Genomic DNA, 27,425 nt, shown 5'->3' with positions numbered 1-27,425 from the left:
CCTCCCAGGGAAGTCTCAGTGATACACTGAGGAAAGTGTGCAGAGTGATACTCTAAACTGGGTGACACTTTCCCTACCCTCCACCCAGGGCTTACATTAGAGTTGCCTGTGGGAAAGATTGTGCCAAGCTTTTGGGGGCCTTTCTTCTCAGCTCTGCTCTTGGTTGGACCCTCAGCATCCCTGTTGGTTGACCCTGAACTGTAAAAAGTTAAGAGGGTACTCTCCCATGCCTGATGGGAAAACATTTCTGCAGCCCTGGAGAGAAGTGAGAGGGAAGAGTGGCCTGTGTGTGTCCCTTGCTTGTGCTTTGACTTCTAAAATATTTTTCTTTTTTTCTATGAATATTTTAATGAGGGGTTCAACATAAGATAGAAAAATAACATTCTGGTCACTTTTTTTTGAAGAGTCAGACTTTTCTTGAGACTTTCATACAGACAATGGATGGATAATGTTGAACTTCTGCAGAAAACAGATATGACCACAGAAAAAAGGCACTTCCCCAAATACCTGTCAGGGTTAGCAATAACTCTGGAATGGCCTTTCAGACTCTGGTGCTGCTTGCTCTGATTTCATTTGGAAACAGATCAGTTCATGCTTGAGCCCTGCTTCTCCTGGTGATTAGGGGATGCCTGGGCATTGCCACTGGTTTAGCACAGCAGTGTGTGGGGCAAATGGTGCTCACAGAGGTAAAGAGGGGTATTGTTATAAAGTAATAAGGTTCAAATACTTGCTTGCTTCTCTGGCTGGGTGTGGGTGGCCAAAGGACACCACCCCTGTGGGGAGTCTTGCTCACTCTCCATGAAGGGCCATGTGATCCAACAGGTGGGCTGGGACCAGGCCTTTGTGGCCATCTGACTCCCCATAATAGAATCCCTTGTCATCCATAGGCCCATAGACTGTGACCACATCCCCCATCTTCAGTGACAACTTGCATATTCCCTGGCCCCCTGTTTGCCCATCCTTAGGGTCATAGTCCAAGGCTGCAATCATGGTCTTTGGCATCCACAGTGGGGTCCTCCTGCAGTTCCCTTGGGACATGGGGAAGGAGTCATGGGGACTGGTGAGCCCTGCAAAGTCATCGATGTGGGCCACAGAGGGCAGGAGTCCTTGTGCTGGTAAGTGCCATGTCCCATCAGTCTGCCCCATGTCTGCCTCCAACTTGGTCACCAGGTGCCCAGGGATGCTGCCCACTTGCCCATTACATTCACCATGGTAGAAGCCTCGGGCATCTTGAGAACCCCACACTCTCAGCAACTGCCCTTTCTGAAAGGTCAGCTCATGCTCTGCAGCCTCATCATTAGCAGACATCACCAGGGGGTCATAATCAAAGAGTGCTATAAAGACTGTAGTCAGTCTCTCTGCCTCTGTCTCTAGTGAGGGGACACCCCTGCACATCTTAATGACTTTGCTGGAGGAAGCTGGACACAGTGTCAAACTGGGCTTACAGAGCTGGCCCTCTCTCCTGAACCCTGGAGTCTGGATTCTAAGTTCCTTTCTCTGCTCTTGACTTTCTGTGCACCAGGGACTGAAGTGTACTGTCTCCTCTTGTAAAATGTCATTAAAGTCAGATTCGTAGTGTTGGCTGATACCCAGCTGGGATGAAGGGAACACTGGAGCATTTTGCTTTTGCCTAAGGTTCTTCTCAAGGCCAGGTTTTTCCTGACATGGTTCTTTCCTGGGCCCACCATCAGGGGATGGATGGATCATTCCCAGAGCATGACTTTTGCTTGCGTCCATGTACCAGTAGTGGTCGTCTTCCCCACCAGACTGGCCACTGGGTTGTGGTGGCCTATGACTTTGGAGGCTCTTTCGATAAAGCAGGTCCTTTCTGCAGATCTCCCAGGCCTCTGTGGGCCCCTGGACTTGACTGCCAAACTCTACACCAAGACAGTCTTTTTCTGAACTCAAATTGGGCACCAGGGACCACCTCCCTGGGAGTTCTTCAGGGAGTGCTTCTGGAAACTCAGTTTGGGGCTCCCCACAGCTTCTAGGGGTATGTAGGCTAGCCTTGGCACTCAGGGGAGCCATTACTAGTCTCTGAGGGCAGACAGGGAAGGTGACTCTGTAGGTGGATGTATCACCACAGGTGTAACTAAAGGAAGAGGCGTCTGGCAATTGGTGACAGGTTGCACAGTCCTGAGGGATCTGAGCTGGCACTGAATCCAGGGACTCGCCACAAAGTGACATGGTTCTCACTGAGACCTTTTGGCACATTAGTGGCCTCTGGAGCTGGGAAAATTCCAACATGGTGCTCCCGGCAGTGGCATCAGAGACCTCTGCAACCTTGAGCCCATCGGCATACACAGCATAACCAGTGACCTGGACTCCATTGGAGGACCCAGCTGAATCAATGGTCACAGGGAGCCAGCTGACCACCAAGAGGCCTGTTGAGGCATGGCGCTCCACTAGAACATCCAGCGGAGGGTCAGGGGGTCCTGCCATGGGTGTGGTAAAGGTGATGGTGGAGGACACCATTTCCCAGTGCACATGCAGCAAGTCCCATGGCAGCCGCACCTCCACTCGCACCTGGTACTGTGTGTCAGGACGCAGGCAGAGGAAGGTGTAGCAATTCACTCCTGCTGGGACCAGGGCATGCTCCTGATCATTGAGGAATACCACATGGGGGTAGCTGCTGCTGCCATACACCCAGGTGATCTCAGCTGATGTGCTAGCAACACTTTGTAGGTGTAGTTGCTTGGGGACCACACAAAAGACCCCTTGGGCCCCCAAAAGTGTTCTGGAAAAGGCCTGCTCCTCCATACTCTGCACCAAGCCCAGCCGGCCAGCTTCTAACTTGGCATCTGAGTTTTCTATTGTCACTTCTGTCTTGGAACCTGCCCTCACCATCTGGCACAGTCCCCTGTCCACAGTCCCCTGGGCTTTCCCAGGTAATAAGCTATGACCAGTATCTTCTTTTGATGTTATACCCTGCCCAACTAGGATATGAGTGAGGCCAAGATCAGGGGCTTTGGGGGGCAGGCAGCCCAGGACATCACTCTCAGGAATCTGTTCCACCAGGTTGGAGGGCACCAGCCCCCGCCGGCCATCCTCAAGCTCCCCTTCATAGAAGCCATCCTCATCCATGTCCCCAAAAATATATACATAATCTCCAGCCATGAGAGGCAACTCATTCTCAGGGTGCTTGTTGGGTCCCTCAAATGGGTTATAGCTATATCGAGCCAGGAAGATCTTAATTATTGGGGTGGCAGGGGCCTCTGAGCCCCCCACTTCCAGGGCTGAGGATACACTGTCAGGTTCTAAATCATCCACCTCACTAGCTGTGTCCATGTCCAGAGTAGGGCATGATGGAACTGTGGCCCACATGGACTCCACCTCGGAAGAGGAGTTTGACTGGGAGTCGGTTTTTTTACTCTGGGACCTGCAGTCCAGAGGTTGGCTAACTGGCACTTTGTCTGGCATTTGGGGACCACTGGCTAAGTCTACAAGAGCAAGTGGGTGCTCTGGCAGGGAGGTTAGCCCTTTCTCTTGTTTGTCTCTGCTGGGCTGTGATGGTGCTTGGTCTTCAGGCCCTGGCAAAAACTTGGTCATTTGGGTCCCCAAGCTTGGGCTGGGGGACTTGAGGGCAACCTCCCTGGAGTCACTGGCAGGGTGACAGGGCCTCTGCTGCAGGGTCCGCATCTCCTCCTGAGCAGCTTGTAGATCACTCAGGGCTTTCTGCAGGTCGTTCTGCAGCTGTTGTTGCCTATCCTGCCTAAGCGCTGCCTGCTGCAGCAGTTGCTCAGTCAGCAAGCCTGCTGAGTCGCGCTCCTGGCACGTGCGGTCCAGCTGCCCACGCAGGTCGTTGTTTTCAGCTGCTACTTTGCGCATCCAGTCGACCTGGGCCTGCAGCCGGGCGTTCTCCTTGGCCTGCCAGGCGCCCTCCTGTAGGGCTGCCTGCAGCTGAACTTCAGCCTCCTCACAGCGCCTTCGTGCAGCCATTGCCTTGGCGCCCTGCTCCTCGCACTCACGCCGCCGAGCGGCCAACTCTAGCTCCAGTGCCTGCACCTGGCGCCGAGTCTTCACACAGAGTGCTCTCTGGCTGCCCGCCTCAGCCTGGGCGCTTCCTGTACCCTGCTGCAGCGTTAACTGCTTCTGCAGGCGCAGCACCTCCCACTGGGACTCGCGCTGCAGCCGCTCCAAGTCGTTGACTTTGAGCCACTGGACAGGGGTGGAAGCACCCCCAGGGTGCGGGCTGTCGAGGCCCGAAGCCATGCGCACCTGCAGCAGGTGGCACTCCTGCCGAAGCTCCTCTATTTGCTTGTCCTTGGCCAGCAGCGCACTGGCCTGCTCTGACAAGTCTCGGGCACGCTGGCGTGCGAAGATCTGGCACAGCTCCAGGTTAGCGCGGCTCTCACCAAGCACAGGCGCGCTCATAGCTCGCAGGTTGGTTTCTTGGAGCCTGCGTGCCCGGTCTTCTAGGCGCCGTGCCAGGCCGGTCAGCTCCGCTTGCTTCCCTTTGAGCCGCTTCACCTTCTCCTCTGTCTCTTCCGGGAAGCCTGCGCGCCGCAGCTGCATGTTCTCTTTCTGCAGGCCGGTGTAGCGGCGCACCAGCACCTGCAACACCTCGGACAGTGCCGAGTTCTGCCTAGCTAGCTCGTGGTAGTCCAGGCCCGAGGGCGGGCGGATCAGGGTCTCCCAGGACTGGCTGCTGGAGTCTGCTCGCGGGTCGCTAGGTCTCCTGCGCTCAGATGAAGTTGGTGATGGCGGCGGCGGGGGGCTCGGAGAGCCCAGGATGGAGGCGTCTGGCGAGGAGGAGGCCGGCTCCTTGAATTCAGGGGTCTTGGAACGACTCAGAGTACTGCCGAGCGAGCAGGAACGCGCTGGTGCCAAGGAGTCGAGGGAGCCGGCGCGCGTGGGGAGCAGGCTGGCAGGGGCATTGGAGCACGCCGCCGGGACCACGTCTAGGGAGCGGGAGCGCATCCTGACGCCACCGCTCCGGCTGCCGAGGGATTCCAGTTGACGGGCGGACTTTGGGAGGCCACAGGAGTCTCCGGCCGTCTCGGAGGGCGGCTCTTCAGAATGCACTGCCGGAGATCCCGGGGAACCGGGCACAGCCGTGGACCAGCGGAAGTGCTCCAGAATATACTTGAGGAAAAGCTGGCGCTCCACGTCCCGCGCCGCCTGCAGGTGGCGGATGCGCGAGGCCTGCTCGCCGTCCGTCTCCCAGCGGAGTTGGGCCAGCACCTCCTGCAAGCGACAGTGGCACTGCGCCGCGGCGACTTCGGGCGCCCCCGCGCGGCCGCAGTGGCCGCGGCTCACCAACTCCTCGGCCAGCTGGCGCTGCAGCTCCCGGGCCTGGCGCACGACGCCGTCGCGCTCGCGGTGCAGCAGCTGCTGCAGCTGCCGCAGCTCGGCCTCCTTCCAGCGCAGCAGCTGCCGGATCTCAGCCTCGCGCTCTCGCAGCATCTCCTCCTGCAGCTGCCGCATGTCCCGGCCGCGCTGTGCCTCCCACTTGGAGCGCAGATGGTCAACCAACTGCTGCCGTTCCTGCTCGGCCGCCTCCCGCAGCTGGCGCGCCTGGTCTGAGAAGCGCCGCCTCTCTGCCCGCCCGCGCGCCCGCTCGGCCTCCAGCTCGGCTCGCAGCTTCAGCAGCTCCCGCCTCTGTTCCTCCAGCACAGCCGCTGACGGCACCGAACCACCCGGTTTCTTGGATGTCACCCGGCTGCCGCCCGAAGGGCTAGGCGAGTCCTTGGTCATGGTGGCCGCCACCTGGCCAGGTACCTGACCTCACCTGGCCTAGGCCACCGCTCGCCAACGGCCGCTGTCCGGGCCGCGGCCAACCGCCCCGCGTGCCTCTTCCGGTGCCCTGGAAGGGGAGGGGGGAAGTGTAGTGTTTCCTCGTGCCCCTTCCGCCTCTGGCATGTTTCCCCACCCCTTCAGCACCCACTATCGTGGGTGCACTATCCCTCACTCTGTCCTGGGCTGCCTAGGTTATTAAGGCTGGGATTTCCACACGCCAGTCACCCTGGCCCGTGTTCTTTCTAGGATGCCCAGAGTCTCTCTGGCCCCATGCCTTCCCTGTCCCTATCACCGTGTCCCTTGTGGCACATGGCACTTGCCTAGACACTATACAATCCCTGTCAGGCCAATGCACCCAGTGGGAGCCCAGGCCACTGCTCTGGGTCTGAATAAAAGGGCTCCCTGCATGAGACAATATCATGGATGGAAAATGAGCTGACCTGGCCCTGCCTGGCAATGGGTTCAATTGGCATGCTTGAGTCTAGATGACTAGCAACTATAACAGGATATGCCCAAACTTGGAAATCAGTCCTGGGCCCCTGGTGCCTGTAGGATGGCTGTAGGATCCCAGTGGTAGGCCTTTCCAAGGACCCCTGTGGTGCCCCAGCACTTGCATACATTATCCATTTAACACCCCCCCACCCCCCCACCCCCCCCCCCCTGTGCCCATTTTACAAATGAGAAGTCTTGAGTGCATAGCCTGAGCATAGTGCCTGGGAGACAGGAGAGGGAAGCTGAAAGACTCCATGGAGGACCAAATCCCTGACCTGTGTTTTCTTGTTAATTTACAATCATCCTGCAAGAACATTCCAGGAGATGAAGACCTCTCTAAAACCACACAATCCAAAAATAGCTAAGTGGAAATTCAAATCTGGAAAATTCTATCTCCAAAGTCTGTGGGCACTCTGACTCCATCTGCCCAATCTCAGGGTCACAGAGGTCTTTCTTCTGATTGGTGGTGGTGGGGGGGGCGTTGAGGGGAGAGTCACATTTCACATTTGTGAAAGGAAGCAGGTTCACTGTAAAACTGAGGTACCGGAGAGGGAGGGAAGGTAAAGAGGAAAGTGGGAAATAGGTTATGATGGAGGACTATGGGTGCCCTCATGGTGGGTGTGGTGTGGTGGCATATACCTGAAGAGGTGGGATTCTATATTTATGCATCATATACAGTGTTGTAACCAATGTTGGCTCAATAATACATGCATTGTATAAAAGGAAAATGATCTAGTAGAACCTGGAGTGGGGGCCTATCAAGTGGAGAGGCAGGGAAGGAGGTAAAGGAAAAAAGAATAGAGGCCTTACCTGCCCTTTGATCTGGTCCATGAGTGCCCTGGTTTGGCTGCTTCTCCAAAAGGTAAAGCCAGAAGCCCTTGTGGGTCCCACTGGAGACAGCAAGGCCAGAGAACTCTCCATGGCTCTCCAAGGGTCATGATGGCTAGAGCTAACCCGTCTTTGGAGCCAAGTAGTTTTTTTGTTTTTTTTTTTTAAGATTTTTTATTTATTGGGCCTTCCTGGTGGCACAAAGGGTTAAGAAACAACCTTTAAAGCTTGTGGTAGCCACTGCAGCACAAGTTCAATTCCTGGCCAGGGAGCTTCCCACATGGTGCAGCAGACCTCTTCCGTCTTGCCCACTGCTCCCCTCAGCAGTGTATTTCTGTCAATCTGCCTGTTCTGTTCTCCACTCTGTCTCTGGTGAACACTCTCACCCCCCCACAACTCTGGCCTGTACACCAGTTCTTGTATGTATAAACAAATACATCTTAAAAAAAATTTTTTTTATTTAGTTATACAAGAACTGGGGTACAGGTCAGAGGCGCAGGAGGGTGAGAGAATTCACCAGAGACAGAGCAGGGAGCAGAACAAGCAGATGGACCGAAGATGCTGCTGAGGGGAGCAGCGGGCAAGGCAGAAGAGGTCTGCCATGCCATGTGGGTTTCTCCCTGACCAGCCAGGAATTGAACCAGCACTGCAGAGGCTGCGGACAGCTTCACAGCATGATGTTCAACCCGTTGCACACCAGGAAGGCCCTGGAGTCAAGTAGATCTTTAGCTTTCTGTGCCACCTTCATGCCCTCGTCCATAAAATGAGCTAATAATGCAGCCCCCTCCTAGGCTGTGTGATCTTGCAGTGTTCCCTGACATCTCTGAGCATCCATTTCCCCTGTTTGTGAAGTTTCAGTGAGGTGAGTACACTCAGTCGCCAGAATAGAGCAAGGCTCCCTGATTGGCCCTTCACGCATTTAAATCTCAGTCCTCTTTTACAGCTAGAGAAACTCAGGTTTGCAAGGAGGGATTTGACTGAGACCAGAAATGACTGCCATGGTGGAAGAAGGACAGGTATGCTCTATGCTCCCTAAGACCCACTTTTGAATGCCTCATGGCAGATGGAAAGCCTCAGCAACCAGGATGTCTATCCAGACTCCACCACATTTTGGTTGAGTGACCAGGGCAGGTTACTTTACTCCTTCCATGTTCTATCAATATGGAAGTGTTGATAGAACTGGCCTCCTATGGTTGGGGTTGAAGGAACACTGGGTCTCTATTGACTGAAGGCTAGATCTGCAGTAGGAGCTACGCTGAGATCTGTACAGATTCCCCTCTTTCCATCCTATACTTGGTCTGAGACCCTCAAAAGCTTCTTTCAGGAGCAAGGGGCTTCTGACCCTTTGTATGTGTTGTTCCCTTGCCTGGGATGTCTACCTTACCTGACAAAACAAATCACAATGCCCGCTGCAGACTAATCAGTTGCTATGAGTGATGCTCAGTGCTTATCATGCCTTATTTAAACCACCCATTTTACAAATTCAGAGTTTCGAGCCCCAATGGATCAAGAGTTTTGCTCAAGGTCATGTTGAGCAGTTGGTCCAACACAACCTAACCCGATTTTACGCTCTCACCTACTATTAACTATGAACTTTGTCTTGTCCTTTGTCTTGTCCTGGCCTCCCTAAGACTCTACAGCCCCCATAACAGATCTGATCACCCCACCTCGCACCTCTCCTTTGAGAGCAGGGACGTGTCTAATACACATTTGTGTCCCTGCCCAGAGTGGGCCCAGGGAAGGTATGAGTGAAGCCTCTCCCCAGGAAGGAAGGAAAGGGATGTAAGGCCACACAGGCAGGGAAGGCACCAAGAACATCATCTGGGCTGCTTAACTCCCATCCCAAGCCAGGTACCACTTGGCAGTGGGTAAGACAGAGATGCCTTAGCCTTGAACATGTGGGAGGCCGCTAGATGTAATAGCAACAGGGAGGGTATCTTTTGGTATCCTCATCACAGAAGTATTTGATAGAAGAAGCACCGTGGCGTGGTGAGAGCTGGTGGCTTGCCAGGGCACATGGCCAACCGTAGCAGAGCTGACTGTCGCTTCAAGGTAGTAGGTGGGGCTGCCCGGCCTGATGCCCTGCTGTAGTTTTTTTTTTTTTTTTTTTTTTTTTTATTTATTTATTTATTATATTTGTTTGTTTGTTTTGTTTATACATGCACTGGGTACAGTCAGAAGCGCGGGAGGGTGAGAGAATTCACCAGAGCCAGAGCGGGGAGCAGAGCAGGCAGAAGGACTGAAGTACACTGCTGAGGGGAGCAGCGGGTGGCAGGAGAGGTCTGCGCACCATGTGGGATCCTCCTCCGGTGGCTGGGGAGCAGCCGGGGATCGAACCGGTGCCGCAGAGGCCACGGGCAGCTTCGCAACCCAGCGCTCAACCACTGCGCCACCGGGGAGGCCCCCTGCTGTAGTTTTGAGGAGGCATCCACCAGTCAGATCAGAGACACAAGCTGTCACCAGAGAAAAGGACTCTGGGGTGACTCTTTGGGAACCCTGCAGTCACCATCCAGCAGGAAGTCATGCTAGCACCACCCACAGCATGTCAGAGGCATTCTGGGATGTGGTTGAGTGGATGAGCAAACCCGGGCTTTCCCAGTACTGGGCTTCTGTCACCCCCACACTCATTACATTGTGCAATGATTACCCACTGGTGACCTGCCTGTCACCCCTATCCACTTTGAGCTCAGTGAGAGCAACCACCAGCATTAACTCACCATGTCACATTCCTTAAGTCTCTACTGTCTTATTTATAATATGAAATGTATGGATTACATGGGTGGTTCTCAAATTGGGTTCCTTAGGACTACAGGATTCCTAGGAAATGCTGTAGGGCTATTGGGGGAGAGAAAGAAAGGATGAGTTGAAGGAGAGACACTGCCCCTAGATGCTTCAATAGGACACAGGCACTTATTAGTGTCACTTATTGGGTTTAAGGAGGGCTTTGGTTTAATAAAGAGGTGTGCTTCTAGAAACAAATTTGTCTATTATGTCTACACACACACATACATATACACACACTGCCCTGACACTCTGATTCCACCAATGCAGAGAGAAGGCAGCATGCATTCCACACTTCTTCATTCATTCCACATCACCAATCTTGTATTCCATGCTGCCTCTTCCCACAGAGTTGGTCTGGGATCTTTGGGTCATGTGCTCACATGGTCTGGAGAGCAGTCTGATTCATATCCCCCCTCTGCCAGCTTGAACTTGTCCAGTTTTAGCAGCTCTGCCACCCAAGCTCTGAGCTTTGCAGAGTTTGCCTAACAGTGGGGGTTGTGGGCTCCATTCTGAGGGCCTACTTGAGGGTTTTAAGCTTTCTAACCCCTATACCTATAGCAGCCCCAGGTTTCTACTCTGCTTCCCTTACTTTCATTTAAAAAAAATTTTTTTAAAGATTTATTTGTTTATGCGTACAAGAGCTGCGGTACAGGCCAGAGATGCGGGGTTGGGGGGTGGTGAGAGGATCCATCAGAGACAGAGTGGGGAACAGAACAGGCAGACTAACTAAAATACACTGCTGAGGGGAGCAGCAGGTGAGACAGGAGAGGTCTGCCTCGCCATGTGGGTTTCTCCCTGGCCAGCCGGGGATCGAACTCGTGCTGCAGAGGCTATGGATTGCTTCATAGTGCAGTCCTTAACCCTTTGCACCACCAGGAAGACCCTTCCCTTACTTTGAACTTTCTGTCAGTTTTCTGATATTTGCTCTGAGTTTAGAACAGTGCCTGACATGTGGCAGGTGCTCAATAAATATATGATCAAAGAAGACAAAGGTATCTTGCCCAGGTTTGGTCTCTGTCCTTGTAGAGTTTATAGTCTAAAGGTGGATGTAGAGCTTAAATGCAAATATGGAAAGTTTGTAGTAAACTTGGAGCTTGAGCAGGTGCTGTGAGTGGGGGTGTGGCAAGAAGGGAGAAGACCACCGCCAAAGCAGGCTTGCCCGAGAGCAGAGGCAGCCTCAGGCATGAGGGCTACCCAGAGCTGAATTGGATTTGAGGCACAGTGACCTGCAAGTCCCCAGTCCTCTGCAATCTGACTTCCTGCAACAGCCCTCTCACATGCCCACGTGCCAGGCCTGCACTCCTTCTGGCATTCAGTCTATGGTTCTCACGTGCCTGAGAAGAAACAGAGGCTCAGAAAGGAAGGATTTCAGCCAAGTTTTCTCACTCCAGGTGGTGGGGAGGTTTGGCACCTCCAATACTGACCTTTCCTCATTGGGGCTAAATACTGGAGAGAGACCATGCTGCTCTCTGCCTCCACTTCCTTGTACTGTCCAGTCTACACCCTCTGGGCAGGGAGGAGCAGGGTGTACCAGCTGCCAGCTCTATGAATGGGACCCTGAACTGGCCTCTTGCCTGGCCAGCTCCTCAGAGGTATGCCTCTGTGGGTAGCCTGCCCACACCTGCACTTTGCAGGCCCTGTCCTTGATCCCTCATCATAGCCAGGGAGGCTGGCATTGTCCACTCCAGATAAGAAAACTTCCCAGGACTACACAGAACTTTTGTTCAGGCCTGCATGACCCAAGCTGGAACTTTGAATTGTGTCAGGATAGCCTACCCAATGACACTTGATCTTGAGGGTACCTATAATCCCCGGTCTTTGGACAAATGATCACTGCTTCCTGAGGACCCTGTTACTCTTGGCAGCATCACAGTTCTGGCTACCCACTGTTGCCAGGATAGACCTCTTTTCCATCTGTCTTCTGCCATCTCCATTTCTCCCCACTTTCAACCTATTCCAATCACTCTCCTACCTACCCAGCCTGAAACATTGACACCCATGGCAATAACCATTTGTGCAATCATTTGGCCATTTCTCTAGTCGGGGGACAGCCCTTCATCAACTGTTTGTTGAGAGCCTGGTCTGGTCAGTGCAGGGTGGAGGCCAAGCACTGAAATAAACTTTTCATTCATCAAGCACAGAGAAACTCCAGTGGAGTTTGTGTAAGGAAGGGAGAGGAAAAGTGAAAGGAAGGAGGGAGAGAGGAAGGTAGAACAGAAGGAGGAAATACAAGAGGGAGAGTAGAAAGGAAAGAGGGAAGAGAGAAGGGTAGAGCCCTTTCGGTTGTCTGGGCCTTCCGACATTGGTTTAACCTGGACAGTCCAAGAGCAGACTTGAGCTTGAGTCTCTGAGAAAAGGCTGCTTGGCCCTTTGAGTCTCTGTTTCTTCCTCTGTAAATGGAGCTGATAACAGTTTGGACCTCAGAGGATGAATGGGAGAGTCAATGAAGTACTTGTGCGTGCATACCTGTGGGAGCCCAGCATGCTGCAGGATGTCAAGTTACCCAAGTGAACATGGTAAGTTGAGTTCTTAGGAATGACTAGCACTTGTCAGATGGATATGAGGTCTTGGGAGAAGGATGAAAAAGGCATCACAGGCAAAGGGAGCAGCATGGTGAGAGGCAGGGGATATAGTGTGACTAGAACATTGGTTGATGGGAGGGGTGGATGTAGACATGAGGTTTTGGGTCAGCAGGTCAAAATAGAATCTTACTTGCACAGATCAGATCGGGATCTAACTCCTAGAACCTTGCTTCTTAGTTGGGTAATAAGGGTAAACTACCACTCTCAGGACTTCAGTTTCTTTATCTGTGAAACAGAACATCTTAGCACTGTTCTGTGATGCCAATGAAGTTGGCAGTGTGTATGTGAAGCACCTGGTGCCAGGCCACTGTCATCTGTATCCAGGGTAAGTTACCCAGTGCCAATTCTCTGCCTCAGTACAGGCACTTCCTTTTCCCTGCAATGTCTCTTGTAGTCTTACCTGCTGAAGAACCCCTTCAACTTGACCCCTCTCTACACTCTATCAGGGCCCCCTGCTGAGCCCCTACACCTCACCAAACCCTCACTACCTTTTCTCATTTCACAGGATGCTGTGAGCTCCTTGAGAGCAGGTATCACCTTTGTATCACCCTCTTAGAACCTAACAGGTGAGGACCCAGGACTGCCTGCTGATTGGAGGAAGGAGCAGCCTATGATAGGGTCAAGCAGAAGGGCTTGGAGTCCAGGGGCATGAGGGAAAAAAGGCCAGTTAGATGGAAAGCTTGGGCGGTGGCATGGAAAGATCAGGCCCAGATAAACAGGGTTGATTGAGTAGAGGGAAGTGGTGTGATCTGCTGCAAGGAACAGTGAAGGTTTTAGAGCAAGAGGAGGGTCTTAAAGACCAGGCAGCTTTTCTGCCGGAGCTGGGCACAATTCCTGTGTGCTTGTTTAACAATGGCACTCTGTCACTCAAGGCCTTGGTTCCCCATCTGCTAAGTAGGTGTAAGGGAGTCATCTTGCAGGGTGATAGTGAGATTGCTGAAAGATGCTACAGCAAAGGCTAATTCTTGGCACTTGACCTCTCTAATCCCGTTCTCTATTCCTAGTTTGGCACATCAAGGTGAGGGATCTGAATTGTGCTTGGAAAAGCTTGGAATTCTTTAGGACAAGCACCCTTTTCCTCTGTTGTTCTTCATAGGGGAGAGCAGTCCCCACTGAAGTTATGTTCTTTGACCTGAGACCATTAAGCACCAGGCAAAATGCATACACTAGTACAGTGGAGTCAGTCCCCAGACCAGGCCCCTGTATCTCTAGGGAGCTGACTGAGGGAGTCTCTCCTGCATTTGCCAAATGTTTGAGTATATACCATGTGCTGATCCTGAGGGGACATAAAAGGCACACAGGATCCTTGATTGCATGAGGCTTGTCATCTAGTTTCTCCTCTGCTCTCTTCCTGTGTCAAACCTGGGATGCTCTGTTGGAGGCTAGTCCTATTCCACTCTATATTATCTTCGGTGCTCCTTTCTTCTCTTCTTTCCAGGGAAAACCAATGCCACCAAAGTCTAAAACACTCTCACCTCTTTGCCTGGGTAGTTGTATCAGGTTTCCAAATCACGCCTACTCTGATTCATGTCCCCCTACCTACCTCCACTCTCCATTCTTCAATTAGAGTGTTCCCCTTAAACACCTGCATCTGACTATATGGCCACTTCTCATGTCCATTGAAAGTCTCTCACAGCACATAGAAGAAAAGCAGAACCTCTCCCATTTCTAGAAGGCCCTTCATTTCTAATCTTTTTGTTCCTAGACGGCCTCTTCCCCTGCTTGAAACACTCTCCTTTGAGCCTCCTTCCCAACGTTGGCACTGGAACCCACAGCCTAGTCTGGAACAAGAGCCCAGCTCTACCACTAGCTGGCTGTGTGACCTTGGGCAAATCATTGGCCTTCTCTATGCGTGTTGCCTATGAAAGGGGACTGTTAATGGTAACCACCTCATATAGGGTAGTTTCAAGGCACTGTGTAGGTCCCAGTGTTAACTATTACTAGTTTCCCCGATCTTCCAGTGAAAAGTCACATTCCAATCACCCAGTTTTATTTTCTTTACAGTACTTCGCAAGTGCCTGAAGTAATCTTGGTTAGTCAATGACCTTATGCACCTACTACGTGCCAGGCACTGTTTGTAATTGCCACCGGGATGGACGCCCTATAAATATAAGGTCTCCCTAGTCGGATTCGCCAGAGCTCACCCAGGGTTCACCGAGTGGGTGCTTTGCCTGTCGGCTCCGCCCAGCCCCGCCCCACCCCACCTCACAACCCCTCCCCGCCCCACCACCCCTCCCCACCACCCCTCCCCCGCTCCAGGAAGTGCGGGGGCTCCAGCCGCCTGGTCGGCCCCGATGCATTCTGGGAAAGCAGCAGCACCAGATCCAAGATGGCGGCCAGCAGGAGGCTGATGAAGGTAAAAGCCATTCTCCGGTGCCGGCTGGGCGGGGGGCGGCTTCCCAGCTCCGGGGCCCTCGCGGCAGGCCAGGGCTCCTCCGGGCGCCGCCACCCGTCCTCCCGCTCTGCGTGGTCACGCCGCTCTCCCGGGGCCTCGCGCGGGCTGAGAGAGAAAACCGGGCTACCTAGGCCGCAGCCTGGGCGGGAGCGCCAGGCCGCGCAGGGAGCCACCGCTGGTCCCTCCGCTCGGCCCGGGGCATCTAACTCCGTTCTCCGCCGGGAGCCCGACCGGGTTCCCTTCCTCGCTATGGCCGCTTCCCGGACCCGGGGTAACGTTGATGTGGAGGCCTGACCGGAGCCCCAAACCGGGCGCCGCGGTGAAGGCCTGAGCGCCGGATCCCCGGCGGGGAGCCCGCGCCTCGGAGCCGCCCCGCCCTGGGCCGCAGCACGCCGGTCTCGGAGCCTGGCCCGGTGCGCAGCTAGGGAGACGGGGAGGCCGGGAGGCAGGGTTGGGGAGAGAGGGAGGCCGAGCGACGGAAGTTAGGTTAGTTTGTTCGTGGGTTGTTTGAGATTGCTCTTCGTTTTAGCAAACTGTCGCCTTGTGACTGCAGAGTCACACAGCGGTCAAGTTCTAACTTCAGGAAGGTGTGGGGTCGACCGGGATGCCGTTCTCCTTACCTGTCTCCTTACCTTTCCACCACTTTGTCGCCGCGATCCCTGATGAAACAATATGCTATTTTGGGGGGTTGGGGTGAGGGTTGGCTTCACTGGTTTAAAAATCAAAGCAGGCCAAAGTTTATAAAGATAACTTGGTACTTTGTATGTTGAGTGCAGAGGGATGCCTTCTTGCTAATTGGGTCCTTTGCTGAGGAACACAGATGCTAGTTCTTTCTAGCTTAGTTATTTCGCTAAGTGTGTTTGCCGGGCGTCCTCCGGAGCCCACCTCGCCAACAAACGTTTTTGAGTTGCTGGGCTGCACCGGGCCGGAAATAAAATAGGCCCAGGAGTTAGTTTCCTGGGGGGACGATAAAGCTGGGATTCCTCCTGGGCCAGCAGCACCTGGCAGAACTAGACATTGAACTCGTCTGAGCCTCTGGGCCCCCTCTCACTGCAACATTACCTTTTGTTCACAGAGGGCTAGAGACATTTAACTTAATAAAACTGAATTAGAAGTGGACACAAAAGAACAGTCGGCCCACTTCAGGTTTCCCATCTCTTCTCTGACACCACCTTTCACCCAGTCATCCCAATGAGAGGACTGTTCATTCATTTATTTCCCTACTCTACTCCTCACATGCAGTCATTCATTAAGCCTTGTATAGATTTTACTTTAGAAAAAGTTCTTGAGTGTGTGCTTTCCTTCCTGATCTTATTAAAATTACCTGAATTCCTACCCTCCTCTCTCAGGTCCCCTCCAGTGTGCTCTCCTCTGAGTTTCCTTCAGGGACACCACAGTTCTTTTTATAAAGCAAATATTTCATCCTTTTACTCTCCTATTAAAAACTTCTTGTTCAGCACTTAATCCTAACAACTTTTTTTTTTTTAAGACTTATTTATGCACACAAGAACTGGGGTACAGGCCAGAGGTGTGGGGGGGAGGGTGAGAGGACTCATCAGAGACAGAGTGGGGAACAGAACAGGCGGATTGACCGAAGTTCACTGTTGAGGGGAGCAGTGGGGGAGCCAGGAGAGGTTTGCTGCCATATGTGGGTGGCTCCCTGGCCGGCTAGGGATCAAACTTGTGCTGCAGTGGCTGCGGATAGCTTCATAGGTTGTGTCTTAACCCCTTGCGCCACCAGGGAGGCCCCAACCCTAACTTCTTACTTGGCATGCGAGACCCTTCTAGTCGCACCTCCTGCCCCTTGGTTTCCTGGCTGGTGCACCAATTCTCAGGTCTCTGGAGTTTTTATTCTGTGTAGCTTTATACTTCACATGCGTTATCATGTTTAATCCTCCCTGTGAAATAGACGCTTTTATTCCCATTTTGTAAATGAAAAAAAAATGGAATGCAGAGAGATTCTGTGGCTTGGGCCTGTTTTCCTTGCTAGGATGAAAAAGTTAGCTGTGATGTAACTTAAGTTCTGACTCCAAAGTCTCCTGCTCTTAATTGTTAGGTGGTCTCCTTTAGCACAGGCTGTTTGTTCTGTCTGAGATAGGCTGGCTACCTCCCTGCTTTCCTCTGCTTCCTTCCAGGGAAGTCCTAGTTTCTTTCTTTTTTTTAAAGTTTTTTTTTTTTTTTAAGATTTATTTATTTATGCATACAAGAACTGGGGTACAGGCGGGGGGGGGGCGGGTGAGAGGATTCACCAGAGACAGATTGGGGAACAGAACAGGCAGACCGACTGAAACACAAAGCTGAAGGGAGCAGTGGGTGAGACAGGGGAAGTCTGCCGTGCCATGTGGGTAGCTCCCTGGCCGGGGATTGAACTCTTGCTGCAGTGGCAGCAGATAGCTTCATAGGTTGCGTCTTAACCCCTTGTGCCACCAGGGAGGCCCCAAAGATTTATTTATGCATAGAAGAACGGGGGTGTAGGCCAGAGGTGCGGGAGATGAGAGAATTCAGCAGAGACAGGTGGGGAACAGAACACACAGACTGAAATACACTGTTGAGGGGAGCAGAGGGTGAGACAGGAGAGGTCTGCTGTGCCGTGTGGGTCACCTCCCTGGCTGGGGATCGAACTCAGTGCTGCGGATAGCTTCATAGTGCTCCACCTTAATTCCTTTTGCCACCAGGGAGGCCTGGAAGTCCTAGTTTCAACTCCAAAACCAAGCTGTTCTGTGTGACCTCTCTCCTCCATTCCCCCTTCAGAGTGGTTGTTTCCTCCTTTGTGTGACCACAGCACTCTTTTATGTTTCTCTTTGAGTGCTTGTCACAATCTGATTTGTTTTAGACTTGTCTTTTCCTACTGGATTCTGAGTTCCTCAAGGATAGGGATTTTGACCTAATTCATCCTGGTATCCCCAGTCTAGCCCAGTTGACCTATTTTGGTGTTCCCAGGCTCCCAGAGGTCTGAGAGAGGCCTTACTGTGGTTTTTTAAATTATTTTATTTCCAAAATGTTGGTATTTAGGCAAAATGTGAAATTAACTGAGTATTTAGTGAGTGCTGGATCTTTTACATAGTTCTTATCTTTTTCAATATCAAAGTTTATTGTCATCTTTATTTCACAAATGATAAAATTGTGAAGTTTAGATAGGTTGAGTGTTACCTAAGGTGCACAGGAAATGAGATGCTAAATCTCCCTGCTTCCAAATCCCCAGTTCCATGCCCTTTGTCATACTGCCTCCTTTCTCACTCCAAGGATGTATGGAAGAATGTGTTGTTTTTTTTGAGTTGGGGATGGAAATTCTTTCAATTCAGTAGGGAATGCTGGTTTCTTGTCTCAGTGTTTAATCCTGTTTAGTTAAAAAAAAAAAATAATTGATGCAGGTTGATTACTACATGGGGTAGAATGAAAGGGATTTTCTCTTTTTTTTTTTAAGGAGGATTTTCAATGGTGAAAAAATAAGCTGATGTTGAATAATCAAATGAATCACATGAATTTTAGATTTCCTCAAAAAATATTTTTCAGAATATTGGGAAGCAAAGTTTGTTTTTTGTTCTTTTTTTTTTTTTTTAGAGATTTATTTATGCATGCAAGAGCTGGGGTTTAGGCCAGAGGTGTGGGGGGTGAGAGGATTCACCAGAGACAGAGCGGGAAACAACAGGCACACTGACCGAAGTACGCTGCTGAGAAGTACGCTGCTGAGCTGGGGAGTCAGGAGAAGTCTGCTGGGCAACTGCTCCCTGGCCAGCGGGGGAATTGAACTCCTGTTGGAGAGGCAGCAGACAGCTTCATAGGTTGCGACTTAACCCCTTGCGCCACCAGGGAGGTCGGGAATCAAAGATTTTGTTGTGTCAACGCCCCTAGTGTAAAATACATGACTAAAATTGAATGATTTGCATATATTGTACTGAATGGTTATTTTAGGCTAAGTATGATAAAGTAACTTAAAAAGCATTTGTCAGAAGGATTTTTCAGAACCCTCCTTAGCAATTACAATGTTAATAAAACATTAGGTACATTTTACTTTGCAGGCAACTAATTTAGCACTGATAGCAACCACTAGATTGTAACCATTTCTTGAGTCAGGACAGGAAATAGCTACAAAGTGAAACCTTAGTGTTGCTAAGGGAAACTGATTGCTGTCTGATCATTTCTTCAGACCCTGTTGCAACAGATCTCCCCTTAGGACACTCCAACTATGTAACTGCCCCTAAGGGTTTTTCTTAGTGGGGGAACTTAGTGGATTTAAAAGAGGGGTGACAATTTAGTAGGTATAATGGTGTTATAACTGTTGGGTTAAGGAATTGAGATTTGTGGCAACCTTTTAATGCTATGTAAATAATGTTCACTGGGTGGTAGGTGTGCTGTGTGTGTCACAGGGGAGTTTTACAAATGATGTTATGCCTCTATAAATGTCCTGAATCCACTGGATGTTTGAGAATTGAGAAACACATTGAATTTTCCATCCTAAATTCATGGCACCCAAGTAAGTTGGAACTATTTCAGCCTCCCTTAATGATATTTGTAATGTTTCTCTTTTAAAAAATAATTCGGACAGGTCCTGAGAAAGAGAGTATACTCACTTATTGCAGCATTTGGGTACTTTTCTTCATATACCAGAACAAAAATACTTGTCCGAGGGTATTTGGTCACTTTCTGCTAAATTAAGAGTTAGCGTTTTATTTATTTTAAAAGATTTTTATTTATTTATGCATACAAGAACTGGGGTGGAGGCCAGAGGTGGAGGGGTTGCGGGGTGGGTGAGAGGAGTCACCACAGAGTAGGGAGCAGAACAGGCCGATTGACTGAAATACACCTCTGGATCAGCAGGCAAGACAGGAGAGATCTGCCACACCTTATTGGTTAGCTCCCTGACCAGGGATTGAACTCAAGCCTCATTGGCTGGTGATAGTTTTATAGTACTGAGACTTTAACCCCTGTACCACCAAGGAGGCCTTTAGTGTTTTATTTATATAGCTTTTTATTTTACTTTTTATTTTTACAGGTTACTTTAAAGTATTCTTACTCTATTGTAAAGTGGAACTATATGTTCAAAAGCTATTTCTATTTTCTTTGTTGCTCAGTAAGTTAGGAAACTTAGAGAAACATGAAGACATCCCAGCTGAGCCTACACTAGATCTATCTAGCCACCTTGAAAATTTTCCTTTGAATGAAACTTAGATCTGTAGGTCTCTGAGTATAAGCTCCTGCTGTGCCTTTCACTTTTTCTGTCTTGCCTTACTTAGTTCATGGTCCTCTTGTCCACTCAGTTGCCCAAGGAAGAACCTGGAGGAATCTGCCTTGTTCCTTTCATGTCTAGCCACTTGCCAGATTCTGCTGAATTATACCTTTATCTCTGTCGTCTGCCTAATTTTTCTCTAGCTCCACTGCTGCTCCCTAGTTCAGGGTATCACCATTTTTGTGGAAAATCTGCATCCAGTTCCTCCGTGGTTTCTTTGTACTCTTCAGCCCCACATAATTCCTAACCAGCAGCGCATCAAAAGTCCTACTCTCAGAAATTAGAACCATATTTAGTAGGTCAGGACTCTGTCAAGAATCCACATTCCTTAGCATGTTCCTTCAACGTCTCATTTCTTCAGGGTTGCCCATGGAATCCCCCAAACACAGCATGCTTCACATATATCAAACCTCTTGGTGGGTGTCCTTGCTCTTTGCTGTAGAGTTACTTTTTGTCCTTTAAGACTCGGTCCAGTGGGCTTCTCTGGGCTCTGCTCTTCAGGAATTGAGGGAGAAAAATGCCATGCATCTAAAACAAAGAAGTCCAAGCCTGTCCATCCTATGCTGGATGTATGCCTGATATGTAATGGAGGACAGGGAGGGGAAAGACCTCTAACATTAGGAAGGAGGTGGAACTTTGCAAACTTTGTTTGCCCTGCAAGTCTTCAGTAGGTTTTGAGTGGGGTTTTGGTAGTTAAAGGGGAGAGAGGCATGGCAGCCCGTGAGGCTGAGTAGTTTTCATCTCTCTGGGTGTGAGCAATGACCATGAGAGATGGCCTGAGGAATCCCGCTGACAGTCTACCCAATCCCCCAGTATGGCTATATGTTTTTGACCGTGTGCTGTTTCCTCCAGGCCAGCCCTTGCTGTGCTTTCCAGAAGCACGGGGAAACTGCCTGGTTTTACCCTAGGTTGCACACCTGAAACTCTCACTGCGAACCCTTTCTTCCTCCCTCTGCCCTCCCATGGTGGCTAAGTTCTATGACCAGCCACTGGAAGATCTACACCCCCATGAATGGGCAGTGCTGATGGGTTTAAGGACAGGTGGCAGACAGATGCTGTAGCCTTTCTGTTGAGGGGTCAGATGTATCCCCAGTATCAAGAAAGTAGCAGGCTGCTCATTGGTGAGGGTTTTTGCCCTGTGTGATTCTCTTTTGGATAACCTTATCTTGACTGTTTTTGAGGATGTAGATAAACCTAGCCATACTCCCCCCACTAAAGAAGGGGAGGGAAGGTTCTTTCATTTGGGGCAGTTGCTGTTGAGAGAGAGAATAGATTATAGTGGCTAAGAGCTCAGGTTTTAAAGTTTGAATCTGATCTGCTGCATTTTAGCTGAGTGAACCTCAGCGAGTTATTCAGCCTGTCTCTGCATTGGGTACTTTGTATTTGAAGATAAACTAAGTTAATAGGTACTTAGAAGAGCATTTGGCATATGCTAAGTGCAAGATGGTGTAGGTATTATTGGAAATGATCATGACATGTTCCTGAGCAGTGAGGAGGGCATCCTGGCTAGCAGGAGGGGAGGGTTAGGAGTGATAGGACCTCTGCTGGGAAAGTTGGGTTGGGATCAGAGAGGAGTGTGCCTGACTGGACATGACCTCACCACGAAGGCGGCCCATTCTCTTACCCACAGTGTCCTCTAGGTTCTTGGAATAACTTATTCCTTAGAGTTAGTGAAAAGTTTTTGAAGGCAGCTACATGAATGTGTCTTTGTTTTAAAATGTTCACTTTTTCCCAAAAAGTTGAAAAGTTCTTTGCAAATCTTGAACCTTGCTATGAGTTTCACCTTGCTATGAATCTTCCTGTCCTAATGTGCTGCAGTGCAGTGCTGGTCACTGTATCCAGAGAGGATGCTTTAAAAGATGCTGAGTTGGGAGTCAGGGGTGGGGGTTTGAAGGAAGCTCTTGGATAAGTAGTAGTTGTCATTCCAGAAGTAATACTTTCACTGTTGTCTTTTCTATCAGTCTTGAAGTAGAAATTTAAGAAAAGTTCTAGTGGCTCTTTTGTCATCCTCCCCTGTTCAACCACAGCCCCAACCCCTACCCCTCACTGTTGCCACAGTCTCTTTCGAATCCCAGAGCTATGAGGACCCCCTTGACTAACAGGAGACTGAGACTTAGAGGACACAACCCATAGGCTGGCACTCACTGTCAGGGTCTTGCTCCTGCCTTTCACATGGTTGCTTTTGTTTTGTAAGGAGAGGTGGGGTAGAGAGTAGGAGGATTCATTTCAGGTTAGGCGGTGGTTTGGGCTATATTCTGTTTTTAACAGTTCCACGTCTGTGTTGATTTTTAGTTTTCTGGTCTTCATGTTAGATTTTACTTTCACTTCTTACTAGCACAGTTTAGCAGAGGGGTGAAATACTATTTTGACAATCCTGCTGCTACTAAGCAGTTGCTAATGTTAGAGCCAGTGCCCATGGAGGTGCACTCTATCTTTCTGAGAGGGAGGGAATGCTGCTATACTTCACAGGATGGAGGAGGGTATAACTCACAAGTTGGACAGCTTCTGAATCCTTTCCAAGATAGTTGAGATGGTTTATAAATATCTTTGTACTAGTATACCTCTGGTTTAAAAAATTCAGCATGTGAAAGCTAAGCTATAGAAGGCTCCGTCACATGTTTTAAGTAAGCAGTTTCTGTTCTACTCACTTATCCTATATCCAGCTCTGTATCATCCACTGTGGTGTGGACAGACTTGAAGAGGTTAGTTTTGTACCCATGAGGAGCTCTCAGTGTCATGCAGGGGCACTGAGCCGTAGTGTCTGATGTAGGTCAAGAATGCTAGGCACACCCATGTTCATATGGATCCAGAACCCGTTCTAGGAGCAATTTCAGTAGCTGAAAATGGACTGTGTGTGGAGCTGGTGGAGCAGCATGCTCACCTGGGAACTGGGCCACACTTGCTTGGAGGTATGTGGGCAGTGCATTCCTTTGAGCCTGCACAGAGTACTCTCTTCAGCCATGTCGTCTTAGATTGATGTGACAAGTGGTTCACCTTGGAGCAGTGTGTTCTGACTCAGTAATGGGGGCCCTGAGTTCATATCTTGATTTCTGCCGTGGACTTGTTCCTGTCATCACCTTGAACCTCATTGTCCTGATTTTAGTTTTCTGTTTTCTCTGCAGGGATAATGGAACTACTTCCTAGCATTATAATAGCACAGCGTATTGTTGTGTTAATAACTAAGTGTAAGATAGTGAGCATACTGTCCCCTCATGGAAGATGTGTTGGTGTCATGCCCCCTTGCTAAGTATTAGTTGAAAAAAGAGAATGGAGTTCAGGGGGTCTGAAGCCTTATGTTTAGATAAACAATTTTGTGTCATTGCCACAGGTTGCTTTGTGCTGTCTTGAAAAGTGCATTTCTGTCTAAATTAGTTGCCTTGCTCTAATCACAAATTGAAGGAGTAGCTCTTTCAAATTATCATTGTCCTGTCAGTTGTCCTAATGTCCTAGCATTTGCGAGTGATCCTGGACTTAGATTTAATGCAGGTTTGTGTAACTTTGCCTTGGACATCTGGTTCTATCTGCCAGGTTTGGTTTTGCCTCACAGGAGAAGCCTACACACATTCCTTGCATGATGTAAACACTTAGTGACTAGCTGGAAGAACTAGGGCAAATACTGTATATGTTCCCTGCTTTTGTCATTATGAATCTTGGGAAGTGCTATTCCACATTAGTTAAGCCCTTCCAGATGCTGCTTGGTAAGGAGCCCCTGCACAGTCTGTTTCCAGTGAAAGCATTGGCCACCCTAACCCACTGGTTTGTATGGCTGAGATGTTCAGGAAGAGATGACGATTCCAACTCTGGCTCTTCTTGCCCTGCCCTGTGCACAGTCTGTCATTTGGGCCTCTCTGAGTTTGGACTTTACCATCTGTCAAATGAAGCTGGTTTGCCAGACTGGCCCGTCTCAAGGGTGTGGTGAGGCTCTAGTCCCTATCTCTTGTGTTGTTCATTGTAAATACTGCAGTGTGTTGTCCTAACCAGCTGCAACTTCTCACCCTCCTCTCTCAGGATCTTGCTGCTACTTTTCACATAGCTAATTTCAGAGTAGCTTCCCTGACATCTCTCCTTTTCTGTTCTTTGTTGGAATTTTGAAGATGGTGGCTCTTAAACTGGTACCACTGAGAGGGGAACATGGTGGTAATGTGTTGTTAGCATGTCCTCTGCTTTGCATTTCTTTTCCTTTTTTTAAAAATTGAGATATAATTGATCTGTTTCTGAAAATTTTGTGCTTAAAACCATAAACATTTGGACATAGATCATTAATGCCATATCAAGTCTGTGTTGTGTGGAATAGAGAATGTATGTTGGTCTAGACACTTTCTCAGATTTTAGGAAATGTGATTCAGTTATGGAAGGGAATGAAAAACATTGAGTACTACTAAAAGTTCTAAGTGTTTGGCACTATATAAGGTTTCTTGTTATTCTCAGTAGAACCCTGTGATATAGGTTTCGTACCATTTTTCAGGTAAAATGGTAGCCTTGGAACTTAAGTGGTGTGAAAGGTGGGCCTCGAATTTGAGTCCAGTCTGCTTAAGAACAGACCCTCTGCTTTTTCTAGTTCACTGACAATTTGGCAGTCTTAAAGCAACCACCTTCCAAATCAAAATATTATTTCTGTGTACATATATAAATTCTATATCTCATATAACATATTATGTAATAATAAAGTGTTAAAGAGATAATTGGAGATTGGGATATTTTGATTTTATTACCTATGGAAATCTTCAGAATACAGAACAGCATTCAGTTTTAAAAAAAGAGATCAGAATGATATTCTAGTTTCTGTTATCTCAGATTTGTTGCAGTAAGAGGAATTCCATACATAGCTTTCATGTGCCTGGCTCAATGGAGGTGTTAGTTCGGGTTTTTTTTTTTTTTTTTTAAGATTTATTTATGCATGGGCCTCCCCGGTGGTGCAGCGGTTGAGCGCTGGGTTGCGAAGCTGCCCGCGGCCTCTGCGGCGCCGGTTCGATCCCCGGCTGCTCCCCGGCCACCAGAGGAGGGTCCCACATGGCGCGCAGACCTCTCCTGCCGCCCGCTGCTCCCCTCAGCAGTGTGCTTCGGTCCTTCTGCCTGCTCTGCTCCCCACTCTGGCTCTGGTGAATTCTCTCACCCTCCCGCGCTTCTGACTGTACCCAGTGCATGTATAAACAAAACAAACAAATATAATAAATAAATAAATAAATAAAAACATGCCTCTATTAAAAAAAAAAAAGATTTATTTATGCATGCAAGAACTGGGGTACAGGCCAGAGGTGGGGGGGTGAGTGAGAAGATTCACCAGAGACAAAGTAGGGAGCAGAACAGGCGGATTGACTGAAATACATTGCTGAGGGGCGCAGAAGGGAGGAGAGGTCTGCTGTGCCATGTGGGTTAGCTCTCTGGCCAGGCATTGAACTCGTGCTGCAGTGGCTGGCAATAGCTTCATAGTGCTGAGATCCCTTGCACCACCAGGGAGGCCCGGGAGGTGTTAGCTCTTTTAGGAACTTCTTTCTTTTTTTTTTTTTAAGTCTTTTCTTTCTGGGTAGTACTGATTTTTTTTTTTTTTAAGATTTATTTATTTATTTATCTATACAAGCACTGGGTACAGTCAGAAGCGCGGGAGGGTGAGGGAATTCACCAGAGCCAGAGCAGGGAGCAGAGCAGGCAGAAGGACCGAAGTACACTGCTGAGGGGAGCAGCGGGCGGCAGGAGAGGTCTGCGCGCCATGTGGGACCCTCGCCCGGCCGCCGGAGAATGAACTGGTGCTGCAGAGGCTGCGGGCAGCTTCGCAAGCCAGCATTCAACCGCTGCGCCACCGGGGAGGCCCTAGGAACTTATTTCTAACAGTGGAAATGACACTAAAGTAATCAGGGCCTCATATCTTCCTTGCTAAAAGTCTGGATTGGATGAGTGTGGCAATTCTTAAGCAGGAGAGTACCTCGCTATCACATGGGGAGCAGCAGGTGCTCAGCTGTGCTCTACCCCACCCCACCCCCAGTGTGGGTGTTGAACAGCTCTTTCAGGGACTTGGGCACACACATCCTTGTTTGAGAGCCCCCCTTTGTTAGTAATCACTCCAGTCAACTGGAGTTCCTGGCTGCCTCCCTAACATTCTTCCTTCTACATCTCTGAATACATTTTTCCCACACATGTTAACCTGTTTTTTTCTTTTCAGAAATTTGGCTTTCCTCATTCTTTAAGGCCCATCTTACCCCTCTCTTCATGAAGCCATTACCTTCTTCTGTTGCCTGCCACACCTCCCTTGCTCTGACCTGTGGATTCCTATAGCAGTGCTTCTCCACTCTCCTAATTCAGCCTCAACAGCCAAGAATTTCAGTTTTACTTTCTGTAGCTCTTGTAGTGAAACAATGTACCTTTTTTCATCAGCAAATATAAAATTACAGGATGATATTAAGTATAGTTGTTAAAACTTTTAGGCAACTACCTTAAGATAGGCTGTCCATGACATCAGTTTGACATCTGAAGTAGCCCTGATTTACACAGCTGCTTTTTCCTCTGTGCATCAGTCTGGATATCCTAAAGAGGACCATGGCCACAGCTAGTTAAGATTCACTCTGCCCCCCCCCCACCTCACCCCACCCCAGTCCCCAGCTCCCTGTAGTTTTTCAGGCCATTGTGAGGATTACTTTACGAAATTTTGAACAGTTGATTTTCTGGGCCCATTCTTAGACCTCCAAAGAAGAAAACAAAGAGACTTGTTAAATACTTTCCCCAAACTTGGATGCATACATCTGAGTTGTGTGACCAAGTGACTGTTGTCTGCTGTCTCATCTCTAGGAGACTAACCTAAGCTTTTGTGCAGGTCTTGGCACAGTGCACTCCTGTGGGGCCAGAGCCCTGTCCTCTGTCAGTGCCTGCAGAGCTGTTAGGCCATGGCCCATTTCTGCCACACACTAGACTTTGGCCTGGAGTGGGTATTAGATTCTTTGGGCTGGCGTTTGGACAACATATCAGGCTCTTTCAAGTTTCTGAAATACACTGAGATCCATTGCTGGGCTCAGAAATGGATCTCATTTCCAGAAGTGTTTCACTTTCCCTTTCCTCACTTGCCCTGCCTGGGAAGCTTGCTCTCCCCACTGGGGAAGAAGGAGTGTGTGATTTGGCTGGTTCTGCTTTCCCTTGAATTCTTCTCTCTTGGTTTGTCATCATTGCCCCATCAGCCTGGAACAGCTGACCCAGGACTTCTTGCTCTGAGCAGAACTGAAACAGACCTTTATGAGGCATATTTTATAGATTGCTTCGTTCTTGGCTTTGGTCTTCCTAACTCTGTTCTTCTAGAGCTAGTCTACTTTTGCATTTATTTTCTTTGCTGAATCCTTTCTTCCATCATTTATAATAACCTTTTAAATTTGAACTCTGAATTTACTTTGATTTC

General features: G+C 49.6%; 2 protein-coding genes across 2 annotated transcripts in view; one reads left to right on the top strand and one right to left on the bottom strand.

Moving 5' to 3' along the window:
• Nucleotides 1-332: 332 nt before the first annotated feature.
• On the bottom strand, nucleotides 333-5,779 carry LOC119233378 (RIMS-binding protein 3A-like). Its single transcript, XM_037495636.2, has one exon. It carries the CDS (start codon nucleotides 5,695-5,697, stop codon nucleotides 790-792), a length of 4,908 nt encoding a protein of 1,635 aa, XP_037351533.1. The 5' UTR covers nucleotides 5,698-5,779; the 3' UTR covers nucleotides 333-789.
• An 8,938-nt stretch (nucleotides 5,780-14,717) lies between these two features.
• UBE2L3 (ubiquitin conjugating enzyme E2 L3) overlaps nucleotides 14,718-27,425 on the top strand; it is a 47,773-nt gene continuing 35,065 nt past the window's right edge. The window contains exon 1 of the mRNA XM_037495637.2: nucleotides 14,718-14,781. Within this exon, the coding sequence (XP_037351534.1) occupies nucleotides 14,755-14,781 (27 nt within the window). The 5' untranslated portion in view covers nucleotides 14,718-14,754. The remainder of the gene's footprint in view (nucleotides 14,782-27,425) is intronic.

The sequence above is a fragment of the Talpa occidentalis genome, unplaced genomic scaffold, assembly GCF_014898055.3.
Source record: "Talpa occidentalis isolate TD23 unplaced genomic scaffold, MPIMG_talOcc4v2.1 talOcc4.8, whole genome shotgun sequence".
Classification (NCBI taxonomy): Eukaryota; Metazoa; Chordata; class Mammalia; order Eulipotyphla; family Talpidae; genus Talpa; species Talpa occidentalis.
This window is presented reverse-complemented; position numbering and strand designations above follow the sequence as displayed.